The following is a 9,583-nucleotide window of genomic DNA, read 5'->3' as shown; positions in this document are numbered from 1 at the left end:
CTGTGCTGCTGCTGCTTAAAGATTTTATTTATTTGACAGAGAGAAAGTGCACAAGCAGAGGGAGAGGGAGAAGCAGGCTCCCCACTGAGCAGGGAGCCCGATGCGGGGCTCCATCCCAGGACCCCGAGATTATGACCTGAGCCGAAAGCAGATGCTTAACTGACGGAGCCACCCACGTGGTCCCCTGTGGCGCTGCTTAATCAAAAACCTTTGTGAATCCCTGTGATCTGACCCTTGCTGGCTCTTCTAGCAGTCACTAAGCCCCAGTCACCCTGGCCTTTGTGTTCTTGGTGCACGTTCAGCTTATTCAAGCCTTGCACTGTGTTGAACACTGGAGCATTCGTCATCTCCCCTCCCCAACCTTCCCACGCCAGTGCTTGGCATACATGATCCCTTCTTGGCATTCTGGTTGCAACTCAGATGGTCACTTTGGAGAGGACTTTCCAAGCCATTCATTCAAAAGTAGCCACCTCTTCCCTTTCCTGAGGTCATTCTCTATCCCTGAATCTGTCTTAGTGTCTTCACAGCTCTTAGCCCTGCCTCAGAGTGTCTTTGTATTAGTCTTCCTGTTCCACTTTCCCACTGGAGTGTGAGCTGCATGAGAGCAGGAATCTTCTTCTTCACTGCTGTGTTTTTAGCACCCGGAGCAGGGCCTGACACATAGTAGGCCTCAGCAAACTTTTGTGGGTTAACAAATGCTTACACCTGTGGAAGGTTGAATGGAACAATGTAATGTAACAATGTAATGTCTGCTGTGACACTAGAGACTCTAGACTACAGTACGTGCTTACTGGCTTTTTATTGAAAACATCTAGATTTGAGGGGCGCCTGGGTGGCTCAGTGGGTTAAGCCTCTGCTTTCGGCTCAGGTCATGATCTCAGGGTCCTGGGATCAAGCCCTGCATCAGGCTCTCTGCTCAACAGAGAGTCTACTCCCCCCACCCCCTGCCACCCTGCCCCTGCCTGCCTCTCTGCCTACTTGTGATCTCTGTCAAATAAATAAATAAATAAATAAATAAATAAATATTTTTTTAAAAATCTAGATTCGAGAGCAGTATATTAACTTTCCTAACACTGTCTCTTTGAGGCTGATCCTAATGTGGCCTCCCAGATGGCAAGGGACAACTTCTGGGGAGAGGGAGCCTGAGATTTTACTGGAGCTTGGGGCAGCCCCTCCTTGGGTTAGCTGCTGGTGGCCAGCTGCCCATGCCACACCCCCTTCCCTCTCTGACCTCCCATCTTCATCTTTACTAGACATTGAAACCTTTGCCAAGTAGGTTACTGGACTGCCAGTACTGAGGACTTAGAGATCTTTGGCCCAATTTCCTGGTCGAATGTGCAATTTGTAGATGAGAAATGTCCTCATTTCCTGTGACTAGAGAAAAAAAATGAAAAAAAAAAATGGGGCCAAAGTATTTAACCGCAGAAGGTAGAGAAAGCTGAAAAAAGAAAAAGGGGAGGGAGAACTGACAAAAACCTGGAGGTAAAGGGCAGGGAAGTCTAAGGGAGTGATTAGAATCTTGGCTGTATGTTTTCCTTCAGACACTCTCCAGCCTGCCCACCCCCACCTTCTTGAACCACAGCGATCGCCACACACAACACTACTATAGGAGAGCTCTGGCTGTGTGGTCAGATGAGACTTTCTGAGGAAGGGGCACAACAGCATCTTTTCCAGAAAGAGGAAGTGAAATAGTCAATGCCAGGTTCCCCTTTCCTGCTGGTCAGGCCCCCAAGTCAGGCTAAGCCAGCTCCCTACACTCCTGTTTCCTGGTAGCGGCTCTAGGCTGCCGTCTGTGTTATTCATTAACCAGGCACTAATATTTCTGTTTACCCATCTGTCATCCTACAGCGGATTCAGAGAAGTCTCACAATCACACAGCCACCCAGATCCTCTTGGATCAGGCCCAGCGAGCCACATTTAGCCAGTGTTTATTATCTCAAAAGTCCTATGCCAGAGCCTTGTACTATAGGTAGCCAGGGAGAGAGAAAATGTTCTCAAACAGGATGTGTTCCGTCTGCCACTTGAGCATACGTGCCGGGAGGTACGTCCAGTGATGCTGGCTTGCAAGAACTGATAATAAACCTCACTTTCCAGACCCACATTCAGCATCTCGATGTTGGTAGAAACCAGCCCTCAGGGGAGTATATAGACCACGGAAACTGGCAAGTGCTACAAATCAGGGCTTCACCACCCCCCACCCTGCTGTTACCCATTCTACCAAACCCCTCCCCACCAATCCTGAAACCTAGTTGTTAAACATTTTCTAGCACACGCTAGGGACATCTGTTTATCAAATAGATTTATAATAACTTAGAAGGGCCTCCTCTTGGCCGTTTCGTCCTTGGACAGCCAATTCTAGTGAAGGAAGAAACAGTCCCTACTGTCAGGGAGCTACCACTCTGATGCAAAGCCTGCATGCTCGCTGTGGTGTGGTATGGTTCTTAGCTCTGGCATGCACATTCTCTCCTTGATCCTAATAAACATCTCCATTCAGTGGTGGGCACAGATACCAGAGTGACTGACTTAAGACAGAAATTAGATCATTCTGCTTTCTTGCTTAAAAACTTTTAAATGGCTTCCAAAGCTCTTAGAATAAATTCAGACTTCTATATATGGCCTAAAAGGTTTGCATGGTCTGGTCTGTGCTGACCTCCTTGACCTCATCTTCCATAGCTCTCTGCCTAAGTCACTGTGTTCCAGCGCCCTGGTTCTCTAAGTGTGGTCATGGCCACCAGCATCAGTATCACCTAGGATGGTTGGAACTATAGTCTCTTAGGTCCCTTCCCAGACCTACTCATTCTGAAACTGTAGGGATGTGAACTCTCCACATGATTCTCATATATGCCCAAGTTTGTAGACCATGGCTTGAGCCCCACACTAGCCTTCTGTCAGCCTTTAGGAAGCTACGGTTTTCTCCCTCCTCCTTCCCTTTGCATCAGCAGTTCCTGTTTCTGGAATGCTCTTTCCGTGGGCCTTTGTATGGCAACTTCTCATCATTCAGCTCTCTGCTGAACATCACTGACTCAGGAGAATCTGCTAAACTCCCTTAACCTCTTGTTAGACTTTCTCCCATGTTCCTATTTTAGTCCAGTTGTAAATACCATTTGGCATATTCTGAAATTACCTTATTTTTTACTTGCTTATTAACAATTTTTTCATACTGGAATGGAAGCCCCAAGAGGGCAGGTCCCTTGTCTGTTATGTACTGTATCCCTAGCCCCTGGAAAAGTATCTGGCTCATAGTAGGTACCAATATATATTTGTCGAACAAATGAATTATTAATTTACCAGAAATGGGCTGTATATCAAGTGACTTTTATACAGACCAACTACTTGTTAGTGAGTAGCAAAAACTTTATCCAGAAAATCTCAAACCAGGTCAGGAAATTTTCTTTCACTTTTATGATTGGGAAGAGCAGCTGTGTCTCTGAAACCCTGGGAATCGCTGAGCTGGAAGGGGGTTAGCAGTTAACTGGTTCTACTCTTACCAGATGTGTGTTTCCTCAATGTCCCAAGATGGGTGTTTTCTATCTTCCATTTCAGTATTGCTGGAATTGAGGGATGACTTCCTTGTTGAGTTAGCTCAGTTCCATTTAAACAGCCCTGACGGGGGTGGGGGCAGGGGGGTGCACCTGGGTGGCTCAGTGGGTTAAGCCTCTGCCTTCGGCTCAGGTCATGGTCCCAGGGTCCTGGGATCAAGCCCTGCATTGGGCTCTCTGCTCAGCGGGGAGCCTGCTTCCCCCTCTCTCTGCCTGCCTGTCTGTCTACTTGTGATCTCTCTCTCTCTGTGTCAAATAAATAAATAAAATCTTTTAAACAGCCCTGTTTGAGAGGCAGCTCCATGCTTCTTTTGCCGGTGGTGGTTGTTCTTCCCCATGGAGCTACTTAGAACGTGTCTTCCGTGTGATGGACCTCATCTTGGTTCAGCCACATATCCAGAATTCTCTTACTTGCTTCTCATGAGTCAATGAAAATAGCAGGCACTTTGGAGAAAGGCAGACCTGGATTCATGCTTCTTCTCACTTGCTGACCTTGAGAAGCTCCCTTAATCATCTCAGGCTACTTCTCTGGAACAGTGTCTGGCTTTTATTACATGTCACTGTCATCAATCGTCATTGTCATTATATGGTTTTAAATCCGAAACATTTTGGTTAATTCTTCTGGGCTTGATTCCTTGCATTAATGTCCTTTTTTCTTTTTTAAAGATTTTATTTTTAAGTTATATCTGCACCCAACATGGGGCTCAAACTCACAACTCTGAGATCAAGAGTCACATGCTGTACTGACTGAGCAGGCCAGGCACCCCTGAGTTAATGTTTTTTTAAAAAATGTGCTGCTCATGGGGCACCTGAGTGGCTCAGTCGGTTGGGTGCCTGACTCTTGGTTTCAGCCAGGTTGTGATTTCATTGGATGTGGGGTCCTCGGACTCCTCACTCAGTGAGGAGTCTGCTTGAAAGATTCTATCCCTTTGCCCCTACCTCCACTTGCCCCCCCAAATAAATAAAGAAATCTTCTTTAAAAATGTGCTGCTCAGGGTGCCTGGGTGGCTCAGTGGGTTAAGCCACTGTCTTCGGCTCAGGTCATGATCTCAGGGTCCTGGGATCGAGCCCCGCATCGGGCTCTCTGCTCAGCGGGGAGCCTGCTTCCTCCTCTCTCTCTCTCTGCCTGCCTCTCTGCCTACTTGTGATCTCTCTCTGTCAAATAAATAAATAAAATCTTAAAAAAAATAAATAAAAATGTGCTGCTCAGATGCTGAACATGCTACTGATTTAAGACCTTAGTGAAGTGGGATTATCTTCAACTTGTTTAGACTCTATTTCTTTTAATGGCATCCAAAATCAAATTAGCTTTTTTGGAAGGTGTAATACATCCCAGATGTACAGTCAGCAGGAAATCCCAGATTTCTTTCTCACACATTTTTAAGTTAAAGCAGCCTATATAGTTGGCTCTCTAATATGTGATTTCCATCATTTTTAATTTCTACTTACTATAGGGGTGCCTGGGTGGCTCAGTAGTTCAATCCTCTGCCTTTGGCTCAGATCATGGTCTCAGGGTCCTGGGATCGAGCCCCACATCGGGCTCTCTTGCTCAGCGGGGAGCCTGCTTCCCCCTCTCTCTGCCTGCCTCTCTGCCTACTTGTGATCAATCTCTTTCTGTCAAATAAATAAATCTTAAAAAAATAAATTTCTGCTTACTATATTTTTTCTAAGCAGGGGTATAACTGTATTTCACTTGGGTCGCTATCTTAAAGCTAAGTGTTACTATAAAGTTTTTCAGCAATTTTAAATACATAGTCTGACTGGCACTGCATAGTAACCCTGAGAGGCGTCCGTCATCCTCGTGATTATGGTTTGGAAATAGAGGCTGGAGGTCGGGACTTGCTCAAGGCCATCCAGCTAGGAAGCAGGACCAACAGTGAAGTCAGGGCTCTTACACAAGTCCAGTGGTGTTTGAGGAAGGAAAACAGCGAAAGTGAGCTCTCTGTTGGGTGGGAATAATAAAGAAAATCCTTCTGGAGAAAATGACTATTGAGTGGGGTTTTATGAAAGTGGAAAAAGTAAGCAGAAGTTGAGGGAGTAAGGGGTTGTACTGGGAGGGACTTAGAAGGAGGAAGGGTCTCTCTGAAGGATGCTTTCTTGGACAGATTGGGCCTCCGAGCTGGGCCAGTGATTCCTTTCCTGAGCTGTCTAGCATACTCACTGGGAAGCTTTTCAAAGCTCATCTGCTGTCCTACCCTTAAAGAGCCAGTAAATTGTAGGGGGCCATGTGTACTATTTTTGTAGGTCTGCATGCAATTCTGCTGTATGACCTCTCTTGCAGACCACTAGACTAGGGCTAGGGGCAGTTAACAAGAGAGTGCCCGAGGGGTCCTTATTGTGGAGAAATGGAAGATGGGATTGGGCAGGGAGACAGGATAGAAGTAGGCAATGGAATGATAGGATAAGAGTTCCTGGGACCAAAACTTTGGACAATAGGAAAACATTGCAGGTTTCTAAGTGGGAGAATCACGTGGTTAGGCCCCTGTCCACCTGATAATGTTAAGTTAGGATTCACCGCCCCCCCCACTCTCTTTCTAAGTCCCGTCTCTGTTCACCAATGGAAACAGGATTCTAAACCCCCCCCAACTCCACTCATTACACCCTGACCTTAAAATACTTCTGTGGTTTCACATGCATCACCCTCCCCCTGTGCTGCTGAGTCGGCTTCTTCCTTGCATGTTCACCCTCCCCAAACCTGTAGAAAAGCACAGAAATTGTGAACACTTGCTTCAGCGTTTTGCCATCTTTATTTTCAATCTGCCAGTCCAGCTTGTCTACTCCTGTGCTAGTCTGTGTTGACCTCTGACTGGCCAGGCTGTGTCCTGACCTGTGTGGAGGTGCCACAGAGGGAGAAGACGAGACCCAGACTTCAGGCAGGTTTAATACGGGGAGACAAGATATACACATGATGACTGGAGCATACTTACAAAGCGGCAGGTCAAAGCAATACAGTGCAAACCTAGATCGTTAGAAGGCACAGTCCTCAGTCCTCCCGCTTAGTCCTCTTGACTCATAGTCTTCCTGAGTCTTCCTTGACCTCATTTGGTGTTCTCATCCATCTCGTCCCTGTTGTCTCCTTTCTACTATCCACAGCTAGACCAGTGTCTGGGTGGTGTTTCAAGGTGTGTAGCAAGATTCCTTTAGGACTCTGCTTCAGCCTGATCATCCTCAGTTCCCAGCTATCTCACAAGGACTGCCTTTGTGTTACCTACATTGCTTCCGAAACCCCAATCTGAGAGTGCTTCTAGGCCCAACCATTTCTCCTCTTGTCCTGGAGCTGTGCTCCTTTGGGAAGAAAACTTCAGTCAGAAAAGGATACCAAGCCTCAGAGAGAGATTTTTTTACAGCCCCAGCAGTGGCTTGGTCTGTGGATTTCTGACCCTGGGACGGGAACCCTGCTGTTTCCCCCTCTCCTAGCCTGTTCAATGCCTGTGTCACCCAGAGTGCCTCCAAAGGTCTAGAGCACCCTTAGTCTGTGGTGAAGTCAGAACTCGGAGCTCCCTCTGCTTGACTCACACCCCTGTCCACATTTGTCCCCTCTGCTGTCTCTTGGCCTCTGCGTCCCAGCAGGGAAGAGCCCCGATGCCGCAGGACCTGCAGCCCCTTTCCAAAGGCTCTGCGCACAGCTGACGAAGAGAAATAGAAAAGCAGCGGGTCCAGACTGGCATTGAGGGAACTGAGCACCACGGCTTCAGCCCTCCACAGGGGGCTCTTCTTCGTGAAAAACCCCACCAGGTGGGATATGTTGTAAGGCCCGAAGCACACCAGGAAATTGAGGAGCGTCACGACAGCCAGCCCTACAGCTCTGCGCCGCCTCTGGGCCCCCACATGCGGCTGGGTGAGCATGATCCACACGAAGCGCCAGTAGCAGAAGATGGTGATCACCATGGGGACGAAGAAGAGGAAGAGGCACAGCTCCAGCCGCACTGCGAGCACCAGTTTCAGTTGAGAGCTGTTGAAGTCCTCGTAGCAAGTGATGCCGTCCTCATTCGTGCTATTCCGGGTTGAGTTCCAGTACTGACCGATGATCACAATGGTACAGTGACCAAAGGACATGATCCAGGCCACCAGGGCAGCAATCACTCCATACACAGGCTTGCGGGACAGCTTGTACTGCACAGGGAAAGCCACTCCCAGGTAGCGCTCAATGCTAATGCCCGCCAGGAGCCATGTGCTGCAGTAGATGCTGCTGTAGAAGCCGAAGCCCGTGAGGGCACAGAGCAACTCGGGCAGATACCAGCGGAAGTTATACGCGGCCTCAGTCATCTTGAAGGGCAGCAGCAGCAGCAGCAGGAGGTCCGCCAGTGTCAGGCTGAGCAGGAGGATGTGGATGGGGGCAGGGTGGGGCTGGCGGACGCGTCCAATGAAGGCCCGCAGGGCCAGGAGGTTGGCCGGGAGACCGGTGAGGAAGATGACGATGTAGGCCGTGAGGATGAGGGGGTTGCGCCAGGAGGTCATGATGGCTCTGGAAGAGGTTGGAAAAGGGCAGGGTCAGGAGGTCCCACTCCCAGCCTGCGGTCCCCCTCTCCCAGCTCTGGTTCAGGATGGAGACATCCTCCCTGGTGCTCTCCCTTCCCAGACCAAAGCTTTCTGCTGCCACCACCGCTTGCTCACACCACCTGCCAGAACTGCCCAGAGCAATTATTGACTTTGCCTGGGGCGGGATATTAAGCAGTAGTTATTACGTTTGCCATCATGTGTCTCTGGGGGGGACCAACCCTTGGCTTTCTCCTCTCCTCACAGATACAGGAAGCTGCAGTTATCAGTTTCCACCTTTCCTTAAGTTCTTTACTAGAGATCTGCAGAGAGAAAAGGCAAGCCTCATCTCACGAGGGGAGGGCCGTGAGCTACCTCTCGGGAGAATCCAGGCCGTGAGACCCAGTGCCAGCTCTACACCGGATCCTGCCACATGCCCAGGAAGCAGGTGCCTTGCCCCCCCCCAACCCATCCCCCTACCTCCTCTTCCTCTCCTTTTGCAGAACACAGATTCTCCTCCGCCTTTTTCTCCCCTGACCAATGCCAGACTCTGGGACTAGTACTGAAAAGAGGAAGCTAAGGAGGTGTAAGGGAGGGGCAGAGGGAAGGAAGGGTGAACCTGTGTTATCTTTTGGGGCTTGTCCCCTCAAAGACTTTAGAGCATATTCATGAAAGTCCAGTGTTTTGACTCTCAACAGAAGAACTCTTAACGGGGTCACTCAGGTTCCACTTGGCTTGTAACCCTTGCTGCCCAAACACAGCCCGGCCCCTCCATCCTCTCTCTGGGCTTGAGGTCCCCGTCTGTTTCCTCAACCCCACCTACACTGGCTCCTGTCTCTAGGTATGAGCCTCACATCCAGTTTCTCACAGGCTTCCAGCAGCCCCCCCCCAGTACCTCCCCCTCCACTCCAGATCCTAGCATCACTTCCCAGAGCACAAGCACTGAGCCAGCCACCTTGCCTTGTCTTCAGTCCAGAGAGATGGCTTCTTGGGGTTAGTCCTGAAGGGAAGTCTGAAATCTTCTGGGAAAGAGGAATAGCGCTCTAGCCACTGCTACTGCCCATTTCACACAGGAAAAAATTGTAAGGAACCTGCTGGTAGAAAGCTTTTATACTAGCACAAGTCATGTGACCAGAGAGAGGAAGGTCAGTAATTGAACGCTGTCTTCTCTCAAACCTGAAGGATGGGGCACCCGCCAGCATCTTCAGTCTCCCCCTAGAGATCCTCGCTCTGACTTCCAAACCCAGCTTCTCTGTCTCTGGGTCCTGAACTATTTTTTCATTCCCAGGCATTTTTCCTATTTCTCAAGTCAGATGATCTTATATTCTCTTTTCTAGGCAATTTCTTTTCATTTTCAGAAAAGAAGTTTCCTCTTTCCCTTTTAGTCTTCAGTTTTTCTCTTTTCTATGTGGTCTCTTATCCTCTGCCCCCAACAGGTTTCTTTTGCTCTCCTGATTGAGACAGATGGGTTTCGCCTAGCCTGAGTCTTGTTCTGGTGGAAATAGCATGGGTTTTAGAGTCATGCAGGTGTGGGCTCAAATCCAAGTCCCTTTCCTGGGGCCTTGGGG

General features: G+C 48.9%; 1 protein-coding gene and 1 long non-coding RNA gene across 5 annotated transcripts; one reads left to right on the top strand and one right to left on the bottom strand.

Annotated features, from left to right (window-relative positions):
- Positions 1-3,152: 3,152 nt before the first annotated feature.
- On the top strand, positions 3,153-7,248 carry LOC309852345. Its single transcript, XR_014305180.1, has 2 exons — positions 3,153-4,535; positions 4,750-7,248. It is a non-coding gene; the product is annotated as an uncharacterized lncRNA (long non-coding RNA).
- LOC309852344 (free fatty acid receptor 2-like) lies at positions 6,268-9,104 on the bottom strand. Of its 4 annotated transcripts, none has more exons than XM_082708720.1 (2): positions 8,971-9,104; positions 6,268-8,004 (listed from the first exon to the last, which is right to left on the bottom strand). In XM_082708720.1, the coding sequence occupies exon 2, from the start codon at positions 7,995-7,997 to the stop codon at positions 7,008-7,010; it is 990 nt and encodes a 329-aa protein (XP_082564846.1). In that variant the 5' UTR covers positions 7,998-8,004; positions 8,971-9,104; the 3' UTR covers positions 6,268-7,007. The 4 variants fall into 4 exon arrangements, with proteins under 4 accessions (XP_082564846.1, XP_082564847.1, XP_082564848.1 ...); XM_082708721.1 differs by having other exon boundaries at positions 8,976-9,104; XM_082708722.1 differs by lacking the exon at positions 8,971-9,104 and adding an exon at positions 8,496-8,588.
- Positions 9,105-9,583: the final 479 nt, after the last annotated feature.

This window comes from Mustela nivalis, assembly GCF_964662115.1.
Source record: "Mustela nivalis genome assembly, chromosome: 18".
Taxonomy (NCBI): Eukaryota; Metazoa; Chordata; class Mammalia; order Carnivora; family Mustelidae; genus Mustela; species Mustela nivalis.
This window is presented reverse-complemented; position numbering and strand designations above follow the sequence as displayed.